The 17468-nt window shown below is 42.6% G+C and overlaps 2 protein-coding genes across 2 annotated transcripts in view; one reads left to right on the forward strand and one right to left on the reverse strand.

Annotated features, from left to right (window-relative positions):
- dnajc2 (DnaJ (Hsp40) homolog, subfamily C, member 2) overlaps positions 1-9428 on the forward strand; it is a 43442-nt gene extending 34014 nt beyond the window's left edge. Inside the window, exons 12-16 of the mRNA XM_084331133.1 lie at positions 1637-1818; positions 3492-3592; positions 5639-5749; positions 7475-7623; positions 9291-9428. Coding sequence (XP_084187259.1) covers positions 1637-1818; positions 3492-3592; positions 5639-5749; positions 7475-7623; positions 9291-9356 — 609 coding nt within the window. The 3' untranslated portion in view covers positions 9357-9428. The remainder of the gene's footprint in view (positions 1-1636; positions 1819-3491; positions 3593-5638; positions 5750-7474; positions 7624-9290) is intronic.
- A 22-nt stretch (positions 9429-9450) lies between these two features.
- Positions 9451-17468, reverse strand: part of pmpcb (peptidase, mitochondrial processing subunit beta) — a 41175-nt gene continuing 33157 nt past the window's right edge. The window contains exons 11-13 of the mRNA XM_084331134.1: positions 13650-13738; positions 11589-11664; positions 9451-9939 (exon numbers count right to left, since the gene is read on the reverse strand). Coding sequence (XP_084187260.1) covers positions 9875-9939; positions 11589-11664; positions 13650-13738 — 230 coding nt within the window. The 3' untranslated portion in view covers positions 9451-9874. The remainder of the gene's footprint in view (positions 9940-11588; positions 11665-13649; positions 13739-17468) is intronic.

Genomic DNA, 17468 nt, shown 5'->3' on the forward strand with positions numbered 1-17468 from the left:
GGAGGCTTGTGAAGTTCTGAGTCATCTGGCCTCATGGTGGCGCTATCCTCATGAAACTGAAGTCATTAACTCTTCCTCAGCGGCTCTGACATGGCCATGGTCAAAAGGCCGTTCAGGGATACACTTGTCGGCCATAGATATATATAACTAGATGGCGCAAGGCGGAGTCTCCAGCTTAGTTCATCTTGCCACAAGCAGCACGCCCACTCATAACATGAATGTCTATGGTGCATGTACTATTGAAATAACCATAGCTTGCAAAATTTCAACCAATTTACAAACGTTTTTAACGTGGCTATGATGGTGCTTGGACATGTTGAAATAATTTTCATATGAAAGTCCATTATGCAGTATGATAACTACATCTCTAACGTTTATAACAAACCAAACTGTTTGAAAATCGGTTGCAAATTGAGCAAGCTATGGTTATTTCAATAGTACATGCACCATAGACATCCATGTTATGAGTGGCCGTGCTGCCTGTGGCAAGATGGCCGCCATGTGGCAATGTCTGTCTCCATTGGTCAGCAGCGCGGTTGAGTCATCTAGCCTTTATATAGGTGGCTATATGGTGGCTTTATATAGCCACCGACCACGACCATTGGAGATGCTAACTTAGTGTTCTGACCACTAGAGGGCAGCAGCGAGACATGAACAAACCATGCACCTCTTTCTCCCTCTCTCAAAAGAAGATTATAAAGACATCACGCTGGGGAAGAAATATTCAAGTAAAGATTACTAGAGTTCACTGCGAACAAAGTGACAAGGTTATTGAACAAGGTGACAATGGTCAATATACAAATACTCAACCTACAAATATAATACTGTTCTACTGTTCTGACAGCACAATATTGATTGTAATTAAGGTAGATATTTTACTCAGGAGGTAGTCTGGTAATTGGAAGGTTCCCGGTTCGAGTCCCGCTCTTCCCAGCAGTGTGTCGGAAGTGTCCTTGAGCAAGACACTTAACCCCTAACTGCTCCCGATGAGCAGGTAGGCACCTTCCACGGTCACCGTCGCTGCCGTCGGTGTGTGAATGTGAGGTATGAAACTGTTAAGCACTTTGGATAAAAGCTGCTATATAAACGCAGACCATTTACATAGTACACCTTTAATGGAACACGCCAACATTTTGGGAAATTGGCTTACCATCTTCTCCAGAGAGGGACAAGAAGATGGATACCAGTTTTCTCTGCGTTCAGTAGAAAGCGATCTGACTGCACGTTAGCCTAGCTTAGCACAATGAATGGAAGCGGACAGTGCCGGTTAGCCTAGGCATTGTCCAACTAACACCTCTCCCGAAGGCTAACCGGCTATGTCCGCTTCCATTAATTGTGCTAGGGCTAAAGTGCAGCCAGATAGCTTTCTACTGAATGCACAGAGAGGAAACTGGTATCTATCTTCTTGTCTCTATCTGGAGAAGACTGTGAGCTAATTTCCCAAAATGTTGGCGTGTTTTATGGGTATACCTTACATTTGACTGCAGAGTCATCGGAATGTCCTCCCGCATGTCCTTAACCCTTTCACGGCAGTGGCAAGTGAAAGCGGTAACCTTCCGTGTATTGCCGCAGTGAAAGGGTTAACCGTTTGGTAGTGCGGCAGTGAAAGGGTTAACGCCGCCGCGTGTCCGTCCAGGTGGAGGAGGTGAACGCGCTGTTCCGGAGGGAGAGGGAGGCGGAGGTGCAGGCCAGGCAGGCGGCGCGCACGGCGGAGCAGACCAGCGCAGGGGGCGGCAGCGGGGCCAAGGGCTGGAGCGAGGACGACCTCCAGCTGCTCATCAAGGCGGTCAACCTGTTCCCTGCCGGGACCAACGCCAGGTGAGTAAACCTCTAAACCTGTTCCCTGCCGGGACCACCGCTAGGTTAGGTCCCCAACCTCTAAACTAGAGTTCCGATACCGATACCAGTATCGGAAATGCCTCCGATACAGCCTAAAATGCTGGTATCGGTATCGGTGAGTACGCTGTAATTCTATGCTCCGATACTATGACGTAATTGATCAACAACACGTGCGGTATCCTCCTGCTGAGAGTGAGCATTATAAAACAAACGTGTTTTTAATCGACCGTGAATTAAAGTGTCAATGCCGTTTGTCATTTTAACAGCAGATACTTTCTTAAATGCCATCGTCCCGACAGAGCGCTGTTGACGGGGAGCTCTGTGTTCGCTTGCTGGTGTTATTTAGCATTAGCTGAAGAGCTAGTTTTAGCTTAACGTTACCTTGGCTAAAATTGGGACTATCCATAATCCAGCAATAATGGCTGCAGACCTGCAAGCAAAGTACAGCAAGTTGGCAAAGGAGTATTCCAAGGTAAATCACTTCTTCACCAGTAACGTTACATTGTCTTTCCATCTCTTTCCATCTAGCTCACGTTAACGTGGCTAACCTAAGTGTCGTCACTGATTGACCTCTCCCACACATGCACACAATTAATGACATGTTGCGGACAGCCATACCGGTGACAATGTCTAGCTTTTAGTGCCAAAGGACAAGAGTCTGAGGCGGAGTCTCAAAAGAGAATGTTGAATATCTATTGTGCATTAAAAATCACAACAGAGCCTCTGCTACTAGCTAACTGAACCGGAGAATACTGGATAGGAAGTGCAACAACGTATAACGTCCGTGCGGAACTCATGTCCCAACAACTGTTCCGTGGGTGAACTCATTGAGCATAGTTGTCAATTAATGATACTAATACTAATCTATACAATCACCTGTTGTTGAATAAATACCATTACTTTCTAGTTATTACTAAAAAAAAACAGTATATATAAAACGGTATCTGTAGCTGTAAAAAAAGAATGAAAAAAAAAGTTTAATAATTTATATAATATAATTATTTTTAATGTATGCACTGGTATCGGATCGGGAAGGAAAAAATGGTATCGGAACATCTCTACTCTAAACATGTTCCCTGCCGGGACCAACGCTAGGTTTAGGCCCCCAACCTCTAAACCTGTTCCCTGCCGTATACCCATATACTCTGTATGCTAGCATGTACAACAGTGCTGTATATACCATATTTATGTTTTTATTTACTGTGTATATCCATATTTGTCTCAATATACCTGCATATAACCCCTCTACTTACTTATAAACCTGCTTATAACTTATGATGGCATGTACAATAATGCTGTATATATTTATTCTCACTGCATATATATCTATCCACACCTGTCTGTATTTACCTGCACATAGGCCTTTTACATATCTGTAGATACTATATCTATATTTGTACATATCCCTTACCTACTCTTACTAGTTACGCTGCTGGCCAGTATGACTTGCTACCATAGTGTCTTTATACCTGTGTTACTGTACATATTAATACTACAACCAGTGTTTCCCACATGATTTTGTGAGACTGTGGTGGTGGTGGGTGAACCTCGGCCCCTCTAGGGCACTTTACTGTTAAATTATTTTCATTGTACTGTACTTGTGCTGTATGATGACGATACATTTGAATCTAATCTAAAAGTAACTCTTGCAGGTGGGAAGTCATTGCCAACTACATGAATTTGCACTCTGGCAGTGGCATCAAGAGGACTGCCAAAGACGTTATCAGCAAAGCCAAGAATCTACAACGGCTGGGTAAGCAGTGCACAGTTAAAACCACCCGTTACATGATGACATCACTGTCTATTAACACAATGACTGCCAGCCATTGTACTCATCAAAGTACCCAGTCTGCCACCATTGAAAGCCTATGGAGATGATTACCTTCTTTGCAGGGCTATAACTTTTTAAATTGTATTGCTATATTGACATTACTATGGCCCATTCAACATCGATTATCTATCGTTCAGGATGTGGGAACGTTATACTTTTTCATTCATACAAAAATACTGTCTAGAATACAAGTGTTTTTATCGTTTTCTGCAGTAATTCCTAGAACGTGAGTTATAGGCCTAAACGCATATATAGATTATCGATTGCCATTTCTTCCCTAGACACGCTATATTAAAAAATTCAAATGTACATGATCTGTATAGTTATGCTTCATCATGCGTGAAGGAAAGGGGGGGGGGGGTCGTTTATAATTCCTTGATCGTCACTAACTGCTTTATGTAGTATGGGTTGATTTATTGATCAGATGGTTTGTAAATAAAGAAATGTACAATTGGGCTGAAAATAACGTTAGTGTCCTCTTACCGTGCGTCAAAGAGACTGGCGGTGAAAGATCCTAAGTATAGGACGTCGATCGCCTAGGTCCATTTCCGGTTTGTATGTCGCAATAAACGCCGAAATCATATAGATTATTAAGTTTATAAAGCGATCCATTATGTACATTGTGTCTGTCGGGAGCCTTGCAACGATATGTGATGGCCGGATGAATTTAATCGACGCACAGCAGCCATATCCTGTAAGCGAGTGTAACTTGCCCGACCATCCACCAGGCGGCTGTATTGAGCCGTCGTTGCCTTCACCTTTAGGGTCCAGCTGCAGCGTCGCGGGTGTCGCTGTACAGCGAGGTCTGGCAGTCAAAGCATGGCGGGCAATAACTCTTTAAAGCGTTTACAGCGGTGGATGTGTTAATGTGCAACACTACAGTTAAAACCACCCGTTACATGATGACAACACTGTCTATTAATGTGCAACACTACAGTTAAAACCACCCGTTACATGATGACATCACTGTCTATTAACGTGCAACACTAAAACCACCCGTTACATGATGACATCACTGTATTAATGTGCAACACTACAGTTCAAACCACCCGTTACATGATGACATCACTGTATTAATGTGCAACACTACAGTTAAAACCTCCTGTTACATGATGACCATCACTGTCTATTAATGTGCAACACTACAGTTAAAACCACCTGTTATATGATGACATCACTGTCTTAATGTGCAACACTACAGTTAAAACCACCCGTTACATGACATCACTGTATTAATGTGCAACACTACAGTTAAAACCACCCGTTACATGACATCACTGTATTAATGTGCACACTAGGTTAATCCTCTTGTGGAAATGCAAGTGGCATAGCAGCATGGGGGGATATACAGATGGGGTAGGTACATAGATAGTTAATAGTGATAACGGTAGTGAGTGGCAGGATTCAATCAGACTGTAAATCAAATCAAATGTATTTGTATAGCCCGAGATCATATGGAATTGCCCCCATGGTCGAGAAGAAACATCACAATAGATCAAGAACAAAAACCACAATGAAATCCAAATATGCGACATATCAGACAGTAGTAATAGTGATAATAATGGTAGTAGTAGTGAGTGGCAGGATTCAATCAGACGGTACTAGTAAGTGATAATATTGTTAACAGTAGTAGTAGTGAACAGTAGTGAGTGGCAGGATTCAGACGGTAGTAATAGTGATAATAATAACAATAGTAGTAGTGAACAGTAGTGAGTGGCAGGATTCAGACGGTAGTGATAATAATAACAGTAGTAGTAGTGAACAGTAGTGAGTGGCAGGATTCAATCAGACGGTAGTGATAATAATGATGATAACAGTAGTAGTAGTGAGTGGCAGGATTCGGACGGTAGTAATAGTGATAATAATGATAACAGTAGTAGTAGTGAACAGTAGTGAGTGGCAGGATTCAATCAGACGGTAGTAATAGTGATACTAATTGAATAAAACGTGCCTCCTTGTCCTCCTCAGACCCCGGGCAGAAAGACGAGATAAACAAGAAGGCCTTTGAGAAGTTCAAGAAGGAGCATGCATACGTTCCTCCCACCGTGGACAACGCCGTGCCCTCGGAGAGGTTCGACGGTGAGTCGCCTGGAGCCACCGGGCCAGATAGTGGACAACAGAGTCTACTGGCCAGGATGAGAGCACTCCTAGCTGGCCAGGATGAGGGCACTCCTAGCTGGATGACATCACTCCTAGCTGCTTAGGATGAGATCACTTCTAGCTGCTTAGGATGAGAGCACTCCTAGCTGGCCAGGATGAGAGCACTCGTGAGGGGGCGACAGTTGCTCAGGAGGTAGAGCGGTCGTCTGGTAGTCGGAAGGTTCCCGGTTCGATTCCCAGTATTCGATGTGTCCTTGAGCAAGATACTTAACCCCTAACTGCTCCCGGTGAGCAGGTTGGCACCTTGAATGGTCTCCTCCACCATCGGTGTGTGAGTGAACGGGTGAATGTAAGGAACAAAATTGTAAAGCGCTTTGGATAATAAATGCACCATTTACTCCTCTTAGCCAAAGCTCATTCCACCTACATGTACTTTGTAGTGTTTCTCTATTAAACCTATATTTATCACAAAGACCTCGACGAGTCCGGTTCCACCACTTAACGGATCACTTGTCGTTAGGGCTGGGTTAAAAAAAATCGATTTCCAGATTCTGAATCTATCTTCATTTATCGATTAATAAAATCCCAAGATTGATAATCTCTAAAAGATGCACATGCTACTGTTTGTTTGTTTGTTTATTAAAACCGGCCAATGTAATGCATCGTATAGGCTACGATGGTGAACGGTGTCATTTTGATTTATTGTCGGTCAGCTGAGCCGATGAACGTTCATCTGAAGTGCCTATTTATGTGCAATGCCCTTTGTTTTTAATTATCCATTCTATTAAAAATAATAACTGAATTGAACTGAAACTGAACATTTTAACTGAATTTATTGGATCGTTATTTCTTTTATTCGCTATTTCCATTAATAATTTATCCTGCGTAGGACTGTGTTGCACTCTGTCTGAGACCGCAACGGTGCGATACCGCGGCCTAACGCCTAAACACTCCAGCAAGGCAAGCGCTCATAACGATGCTCCACCGCCCGCCCGTTAATTTTCTTTGGTGGTAAACGTGGGACACACTACTGCGACCAGTATTTGGAATGGCGATCAGATAATTGGATTATTCTTTTTGCAGTACATCATAGACCCCCATTCCCTTTCGTGCATGCATGATGAAACATAACACCGATAATCTAGCGTTGATTTCAGGATGATTCAATAATCAGGCGAGAAATGGCAACGTGTTTAGTGGATTTCACTAAAGGGCTGTTTGACGGAGTTCCCTGGGATTACACAGGATCACTCTACAACTATACTCATATTCACCACGGTATAAAACGGAAATGTATTGATGAAAAAATAATCAGTTTTTTTGCATGTTAACCGGAAGAAACCCACTGACAATCGACGGCGTTATTGGATCCATAGCTATAATATAAAATATAGGTTTAGCTCTACAAACAAGGTGAGCGATTACATGGGGTTAATGGGTGGCATGGCCTATGCACTTCCTGGAAGGGGCGTGGCACTCAATGTGTTAACCCTTTCACTGCGACAATACACAGAATGTTAACCCTTTCACTGCCACACGGCGACCGTCGGTAGTGTGATAGTAAAGGGTTAACCTTCTGTCGTGTGGCAGTGAAAGGGTTAAGAACCAGCGATTTTCGAATAGCACTAAAAAGTCCCAGCCCTACTTGTCGTCACCATGTAATAAAAGCACCTGGCGCCTGTCTCTCTTCCCCCCTCCCTCCAGGTGCCGGTGACGTGGCCTGGACCACGGAGGAGCAGAAGCTGCTGGAACAGGCCCTGAAGACCTACCCGGTCAGCACCGCGGAGCGCTGGGAGAAGATAGCCGTCGCTGTGCCGGGGCGAACCAAGAAGGAATGTATGAAGCGGTACAAGGTAAGCTATTGCCCCCACCCCCCACTTGGGGGCCGTTTTGACTAATTTCCGATGGATTTAAATATTCCTGATAGACCTCTCACAGGTGACATGTTCGCTGGCTGCGCCCAGGCAGGGTCTCCTTTCACTACCAATGGTTAAACCTTTCACTGCCACACTACCGTCTGTAGTTTATTAGGATCCCCATTAGCTGTTGTATGACAACAACTAGTCTTCCTGGGGTCCACACAAAACATTACATTAGACAAGACTTTTACAGAACGGTAAATAAAAAAAAAAAAACAGATTTCCGAAGTCCAGTGTGGTAGTGAAAGGTAACCTTCTGTAGTGTGGTATGTGGTCCAGTTATGTTGCTCTGATTTAAAGGTTATGTTAAAATGGTATGTGGTCCAGTTATGCTGCTCTGATTTAAAGGTTGTTAAAGTGGTATGTGGTCCAGTAATGCTGCTCTGATTTAAAGGTTATGTTAAAGTGGTTTGTGGTCCAGTTATGCTGCTCTGATCAGGTCCTCTTGAAGTTGATGGGCTTCAAATGTTAAAGTATATAGATAATCTTCATAAATGTTTACCATGTTTTCTATGCAAAATATTTTTCTTCAAAGTAACTAGTTCATATAAATGTAGTAGAGTAAAAAGTACAATATTTCTTTTGAAATGTAGTCGAATATAAGTAAAGTACAAGTAGCTTGAGATTGTACTTGTGAGGCCCAAATTAAATTGACATTTAGCAACTTCAGAGGTCAGAATGTGGGACCTATAAACATATTTACTATCCAATAGCATTGTGAGGCTGAACCACAGGACCCATTGACTACATGTAAATGTGCTAAAAGAAATTAAATAAACATTTAGACTCTTTTTAAATAGCCGAGGGCCTCACAGGGTACAGTACTTGAGTAAAAGTACTAACCGGTAGTTACTTTCCACCACTGTTTTAATAGATCGCTCCTAGCTTAATCTGTGGTCCCGTGAACAAAGCCTTCTGATATGAGGCAGGGGATTTCTAGCCAAAACTAGCTCAGCGTTGCAGGTCTGGTCACCTGACTTCACCAGCGTCGTTGCGTTAAAAAAAATTGGGGACGTTAACAAAACATAAAATCCTTCTGGTGAAATGAACCCCACATGCAGCATCAAGGACTACATGACTGGTAAAGTAAAACACAACAGGGTAACACCAGGGCTTATGTCATAACATGACTGTGTGAGAGGTCTATTGATAAGGAATTGTGTGATTTTTGTACCTGGTAACACATTTTTGCAGGGTATGAAAGTATTACATTTCTTTTAATTACGTTTATTTTGCACAGGTATAACATTTGGTGGGGGGGCAGCCCGGCTGTTGGGAGATGAAATAACATTAAATATATGAAATGTTTTTGTATTCATGTAGTTTTTTTTGCGGAGCTACCGGGAGCTTGGTGTCTGGCGAGAGCTTGTATGGAACACGCAAGAATTTAAATTGGCAGCCGCCAGTGTCGTTATGCGTTTTGTTTGTTATTTTGCTAGTATTGTTGTGAAATTGTTATTCAATTTTGTGGTATTAATGAGGTCTTAAATTTAACTTGTTGAAACCTGCAGATGACCTGAATATTGTTTCCGTTTGGAGAGGGTGGCACTAAGTGAAACTTTTCTTTTTACACAAAACTGCGATGTGTTTCCCCGTAACAGGAATTGGTGGAGATGGTCAAGGCCAAGAAAGCAGCCCAGGAACACGCAGCAAAGACAAAAAAATGACAAGAATCACAAAAACAAATAGTCCCCATGTTATTTTAACATTATTGTGTCGGTCTTTATTTTATAATAAAAATTAAAGGAGAAAAAAAAACACACAAAGACTTAAATATTGAGTTTGTAAAGTTTGTTTATGCTGTACAGGTGGGCTATTCGGTTGTTAAGTCTGACGTATCTTCATGTCTGGGTGCCAAACACCTCTCAGACAGCGGGAGATACCAGGAGCACAAACCCCAAACGGTTCTTTATGACTCGGATCTATTAACCCTTTCACTGCGACAATACAGAGGGTTAACCCTTTCACTACCATACACCGTCTGTAGTGAAAGGTTAACCTTCTGTAGTGTGGTAGTGAAGGGGTTAAAACAACAAGGGTCACACGTCACTGAGGCGTGCTGGAAAGAGCAGAGCCTCAAAGAAACGCAGGAAGCTCGGCCCCCCCAGAAACTGTTTACTGGAAGGTGGATACGTCACGATTTAACAACCGAACGAGCACTAGCTGACTTCTCCTCAGCCTGCACTCAGGTTCTCATCCAGTACATCCCACTGCGGATCCGGCTGTAGTCAGGGAGCTGTTCGATTGGACCTGTAAAGGGAAAGAATCATACTGTACTTCATACTGCACTTCAAATCCAGTTAAGGAGGAGGAGATGCTAGTCTTGAATTAGTGCAATACTATACAATGATGGTGTACATATTTATTGAAAGAAAATCCATTTTGTTGTCTTGAATGGCCTAATTTGAACACAAAGCCAAATGATTGTAAAAGGCTTGTTGACTATAAAGCCTTATTTCACTTTGGTTGGACATGGAAGGTTTCTACTCAGTGTTCTGAGTTGTGGCGTGTACAGGGGGGGGTTGCAGAAGTACTCTGGACTCTTAGAAGTCCTCTATGAATGCTTTTATTTGGGTTTTTGTGCAAGATCTTTTTGATATTTGATCAAAATAACATCTTTCGCATGAGAATTGACCCCCTTGCTTAATTTATCCTAGTTACTGGTTGATAAAAACACATTCACAGAGAACGCACCTTAAACCTCGCATTGGAGAGGGCGTCGTCACCGGAATCTCAGCGAGGACATTAATTGAGCACGGAATGAAAGCGAAAATACAAATTCGGTAACAGGATGAGTACCATTTTCGGCTAGTAAGCTAAGACTGGTATAACTAACATTTCTGAGTTTGGTGGTTGATTTTGTGAGTACTCGCTGGACAGCGTGGGCGGTGCAGACTGACGCTCTCACCACAAGATTCTGACGTGCGTTCTCCATGAATGTGCAGACATGAGTACAAAGTGTGGCCTTTTTTCTCACATTACCCCCTGAATAATAGGCCATTCCCCTTGAAATAATATCGAGTACTTTGCATTGTACACGAACGAAAGAAAAATCCCAAATAAATGCATTTTGAAGTAACTTTGTAGAACAAAATTCTCGTTGAGTGTCAACAGTCTACAAGCCATCCGCGGGTCCAGACATCCTCGGTACCACAGCGATTTAGCCTTTTGTTTTTAATCCATTCACTTACAATACATACATTTTGTAAACGAACCACAGCTGCAAGTTGGGTGGAGGTATTGCACTAATACTAATGCCATTTAGTGTGGCTATTATGACCCTAGACATAGGGTTCAGGTTGCTGTAAGAGGTATTTTCTTTTGTTGGTTAGAATAAGTCTACATGGTGAAATAATAGCCCTACAAAAATAAGAAATGCAAACTAGTTTTAAGAAAATGTGTCCTTGAAACAATGGTACAATAATCTGCAAATTTGGCTTGGCAAGATTTCTTGAAATAAGTAAAAAATATCTAGGGCTCTCTCTCCTGATTGGAAAAAGTGGGAACGGATACCAGAAAATGTATTGTTTACTGCAGAGTGGAGGGACTGGGAGACCCATGTTACTGACCAGACACACTATCGGTGTTGGCCGTCAGAATGTAGAGCTATTTAACACTTATCTTAACACACAAATTCCACTTACAGCACCTTAAGTATTAAGATGATTTTCAACAAAGCGTATGCAAAGTGACTGGAGAAAGCCAAAACATCCGTTGTGATCGCAAGTCCATTTACAAAGCTTTCAGTGGTTGACTGATCATGAACCAACGTGCCCCTATATTAGTTTATGACCGATTGTGAACTAATATGGAGGCGTGTGTTTAATGTTGAACACATGTGGAATATGTTTTGTTTTTTAAGCCCTTGTTGATGTCAAGAAGAAACAACTCCAACTTACCAACGGCTGCGATGGCAGGAGATTTATCAAAGATGTATTTTGTACAAACATCCTTGATGGTCGTTGCATCTATGGCCTGTCGAAGAGAGAAAAACAAACATTTTAAAATAAAGACACTGCAATAATTTCCCACTACATTCTTCCAATGTCTTCCATCTTTTTTACTGGTAAATGCACTGCATTCTATTTTTAGAGCTTTTATCCAAAGCGCTTTACAACTTTTGCCTCACATTCACACCGACGGCGGAGGCGACCATGTAAGGTGCCAACCTGCTCATCGGGAGCAGTTCGGGGGTTAAGTGTCTTGCTCAAGGACACATCGACACGCTGCCAGGAGGAGTCGGAATGGAACCGTAAACCTCAATACCAGACGACCGTTCTACCTCCTGAGCCGCCGTCTCCCCCCCCCATCAAATGGTAAACGGTGTATTTATATAACTGCTTTTATCCAAAGCGCTTTACAATTTGTTCTTCACATTTTACCAACTCACTCACTCACCGATGGCGGAGGTGACCATACAAGGTGCCGACCTGCTCATCGGGAGCAGTTAGGGGTTAAGTGTCTTGCTCAAGGACACATCGACAGGAGTGGGAACCGAACCGGATTACCAGACGACCGCTCTACCTCCCGAGAGCCACCATCAAGGCTCTTATATACTCTAGTCTAAACTGACGCGTACGCGGCTCTGTTTATAGTACATTTTCCAGCAGGAGCCGTCAGCGTCGCGTGCTGTGTTTATCATAGATATATATATCACTAGATGACTTACCCGCGCTGCTGACCGACGTTGCCACATGGCGGTGGCCATCTTGCGAGGGTGGAACACGCCCACTCATAACATGCATGTATGATTGAAATAACCATAGCTTGCAAAATGTTCAACCGTTTGGTTTGTTAAAAACGAGATGTAGTTATCATACTGCATACTTATAATGGACTTTCATATGGGAAAAAAATTCTCCCAAGCAAGAATCATAGCCATGTTAATAACGTTTGTAATAAACCAAACCGTTTGTAAATCCATCAAGATTTCAGTGAGTTAAGAGTATTTTTGTTTGTGCAGATAATCACCTTAAAGCAGTAGTCCACTCAAGCAAGATGGCCGCCGGTGAACTACGCGGTAGACTTTATACGCGGACACCCATGCAGAGTGAAATCTACGTCACTCATACCAATGCTGTTATTGTGTGATTATTGATGAATAGCTTGCTTGGTCAAGGCACATTAATAACATAGTGGCTAAAATAAGTATGAGTATTTCAATGATCAGAAGGTGTGCTCATCTATTGAATGAGAAGACAAGTTAAACTAATGTTACAAGCTTTAGTCCTATCCAACTTGGACTACTGCCCAACAATTTGGTAGAGCGCTTCAAAGCGGGATCTGGAGAAACTTCAGCTCGCTCAGAACAGAGCGGCATGTCTCGCCCTCCGCTGCTCTGTGAGGAGCAGTGTTGAGGGAATGCATGCCGCTCTGTCTTGGCTTAGAGTGGATCAGAGGCTGGCATGCAGCCTTGTAACATTTGTGTTTCATATTTATAAAACTGGTAAACTTAAGTCTTTGTGGTCAGAACTACAACCCACCAATACTAGACATGGCTATATCACCAGACACGCCGTGGGTCTTCATTTTACTCTACCTCTACCAAGTACAAATGCACTTTAATGTATAGAGCTGCTGCAAACTGGAATTGTATACGTCCTGCGAAGATGATGATCAGCAACAAATTGTAACTTTTAAGAAAAAGTTGAAGGATGCTGTTATGAATGGTGAAATACAATTGAGTTACTGATTTATTTAGTTAGTCTTGTTAGTTTAGTTGGTATTGTATTTGTGGTTGGAGCCTTCTTGTGTGTTTTTGAAGATGTTGAGAATGTGCTTGGGCTAAGGTGTTTATGTTTTTAGTTTTTTTATTACTGTAATGTACTGTAATGTTGTGTGTTAGGACCCCAGGAAGAATAGTTTTTCACCCATGGATGGATCCATAAATAAACAAACGCGCGGAAGTATAATCTGGCCTTCATTCACGCCTTGCGCGCGGTCTGGCCGCGTTGACTCACGTCGATCCGGGCCTCCAGCTCGTGCAGTGGGATCCTGCGGCTGTAGCACAGCATCTGCCGGCCGATGTCCTCGCAGATGGGGGTGGAGCCTGGAGCAGAAGCACCGGATAATAATAATGATACCTTTCATACAAGAATTGCAGCTCAAAGTGCTTCACAGCAGTACAAAAGATGGGCACAAAATGAGCCCAACATTGGCAGATTTAAGTATAAAACGAGCATAAAATAGACAGCAGCAAAATAGACAAAGTCAAGGTAAGGCATAGAACATCACATCGTTTTTCATATTAGGATCTAACATCTTAACACATCCACCGCCAGAAACGGTACGATTTGGGCGTTTATTATGATTATACAAACCGGAAATGGATTTAGGAGATCGCCGTCAAATAAGTTGGATCTTTTTCCTCCAGTCTCATCGGCGAACGGTAAGAGGACGCTGACGTCAGCCTGTTTGTTTATTATTATCAATGCAAACTGCTCTGATCAATATATCACCCATACTACATAAAGCATTTACTGACTATCACGGAATTATAAACGACCCCCCCCCCCCCGTTCATCCACGCATGATAAGTCATAACGTTTAGGATCATGTACAGTTGAATTTTTTAATATAGCGTGTATCGCCAGTTGATAATCTATATATGCGTTTAGGCCTATAGCTCACGTTCTAGGAATTACTGCAGAAAACGATAAAAACTTGCTGGCGGGCCCATTTCGGCCCGCGGGCCGCCTATTGCCGATCCCTGTTCTAGACGGTATTTTCGTATTAATATATGAATGAAAAAGTATAACGTTCCTACATCCTGAACGATAGATAATCGATGTTGAATGGGCCATAGTAATGTCAATTTAGCAATACAATTTAAAAAGTTATAGCCCTGCAAAGAAGGTAAACATCTCCATAGGCTTAGACTGGTGGCAGTGATCATACATTGATGGATATAAGCGTGGCAGGGAATGTGTTAACACTATAGGGACCAGCCACGAGTTAACTCGTGTTTCGGTGCCATGCGTTGTGGACCAGAGCCACGAGTTAACTCGTGGCAAGTTGTTATTGTTTTATTCCATATTAATAACGCTATTAACGTCCGCGATCGATTTGCAGGACCTACCCACATATTTGATTTTCGAAACATGCAATACCGGCCAGATCCGCTTAGAAGCGCCATCGCTCCACTGCAGTATCATTGAGGGCGATTGAAAAAAATATTTACTGTCTGGGCGTTTCATATGAGCCTCGGTTCCAAACGAACACCCTCCATCTTTGATCCCGTTACCGAACGCAGATTTCAGCCTGGAATAATAATGGGATTTATGATCAACCAATGGACATATCGATCTACCAGATTCCGATGACTACTGACGAAATGCTGCCGGCGATCACATGGGCTGACGGTAGGATACTATTCCCCCAAATTACAGCCGCAACGTGATCGATCAGTGAAAATGGCTGATTGAACGCACACTGTATTGCTAATCAATGATAGTAATCGGCGTCGCCCGCCGCCCCCATTTCATCCATAGATGCTCTGTAATAGTCCGGATGCTACGCACTTTGTTTTATTTCATTCGTATATATACAGCAGAAATGGCGCTTGATATAACGTGACTAGCCTTTAGCCTATTATCTAGCTCCCCAGAAAAAAGACTACGCGAAAACTGCGATAAACCTTATATTCACGGTGCTATAAAATGACAACCAACCGATGGATTTTTATTTTCTTTAAGCCATTATGAAGGCACGGTTTATGCACTCAAGTGACAATGAGAATGGACAGATAGCAATACTATAAAGTATATATATAGCTGTTAGAAAGTACATCGGTTTGTTGACAACGCTCGGTCCTCTGGCCTATAAATCAGCGCGACACGCTGGTCGTCAATGTGTTAACACTATGGCGACCGGCGGGGCGCGGCGATTTAGGCCTCAGAGGACAGCGGATTGTAAACAAACCGATGTACTTTCTAAGAGCTTTATATATCATTTATAGTATTGCTATCTGTCCATTCTCATTGTCACTTGAGTGCATAAACCGTGCCTTCATAATGGCTTCAAGAAAATAAAAATCCATCGGTTGGTTGTCATTTTATAGCGTCGTGAATATAAGGTATATCGCGCTTTTCGTCTAGGCGTTTCTGCAGGAGGCTGCAAAAAAGGCGAAACGTTGGCGCCGTTATATCAAACGCCATTTCTGCTGTATATATACGAATGAAATAAAACAAACTGCGTAGCATCCGGACTATTACAGAGCATCTATGGATGAAATGGGGGCGGCGGGGAACACCGATTACTATTATTGATTAGCAATACAGTGTGCATTCAATATAGCATTTTCACTGATCGATCACGTTACGTTATAAAACAATGTCCAATCCAGCTGTAATTTGGGGTAATATTATCCTACCGTCAGGCCATGTGATCACCGGCAGCATTTCCTCACCAGTCATCGGATTCTGGTAGATCGATATGCACATTGGCTAATCATAAATCCCATTATTCCACGCTGAAAAAAAACGTTCGGCAAGCTTATCCAAGATGGAGGGTCTTCTTTTGGAATCAAGGATCTATGATCCGCCCACAGAACTGTACTTGCATTTTTTTTTTTTTAAATCCCATCAATGATACTGCAGTGGAGCGATGGCGCTCCTAAGCGGATCTGGCCGGTACTGCATGTTTCGAAAATCAAATATGTGAAAAGATCCTGCTAGTGGATCGGGTACCTAATAAGCGGTATAAATATGGAATAAAACAATAACAACTTGCCACGAGTATATACGTGGCTCTGGTCCACAACGCTCTTTTTCGAAACACGTATATACTCGTGAACGGACGCCATAGTGTTAATGGGCCTCTTTGTTTACGTTTAAATTATCACTGATACACATAACAGACATTTCAATTAGGGATGTCCGATATTATCGGCCGATTTTGGCATTAACACATTGAGTGCCACGGACGCGTTTTGTCGTTAGTTCATGCCGACCGTTGAGTGCCCCCGACGCTATATAGCGTTGGCGTTTTTTTTTAATTGGCGATTTGAATTCATATTTCATCAATCGAGCCTCGGGTTAGTGCTGCAGAGTCTCTCTGAGCTCAATTGGGAAGATACCGCCCCCTATCGTCTCTCCCTGTGTAACTGCACCCCATTACTTTACACTGATGCAGGGGGGGTGGCCAGTTTCCTCATTTTACTTTTCCGTGCTCGCCGGCCCGGAAAACGCGTGGATTATGTATTTACAGTACCAACACTAATCAATAAGCGTGATCGATATTTGGAATGGCGATCAGGAATTGGAATAATCTTTTTGGATAACATCTGATCTCGGGTAAGGAATTTATTTGACCAGTCTTAGGATAATCAGAGCTGTTTTCACCTATATCTATATCAGCGTATGCCCTATGCGTGTGTGTGTGTGTGTGTGGCTGTTATCGCTGATGAGGAAATGAGAGAATCGATTTTTCAGCCCGCCTCTATAGCGTGCATAAGTACACATATCGATAATCTAGCGTTTATTTGAAAACGATTCATAAATAGGCCGAAAAATGATAACGTTTGTGTATGCTAGAATATTCCAGTAAATGTCTTTTATCACGGAATCTACCGTACTTTTCGGACTATAAGCCGCGGCTTTTCCCCCCATTTTTCGACCCTGCGGCTTATATAACGGTGCGGCTTATATGTGACTCAGCGTGACCAAACCCGAAAATGTAAAAATCAAAATATTGCTTTTTTGACTGCATTGAAATGTTATTTATCTGTTCCCTTATTTGCTAAACTTAATACAACTTGTAAATGAGTTAATTCTTGTTAT

The sequence above is a fragment of the Notolepis coatsorum genome (assembly GCF_963971535.1).
Source record: "Notolepis coatsorum genome assembly, chromosome: 15".
Lineage (NCBI taxonomy): Eukaryota > Metazoa > Chordata > Actinopteri > Aulopiformes > Paralepididae > Notolepis > Notolepis coatsorum.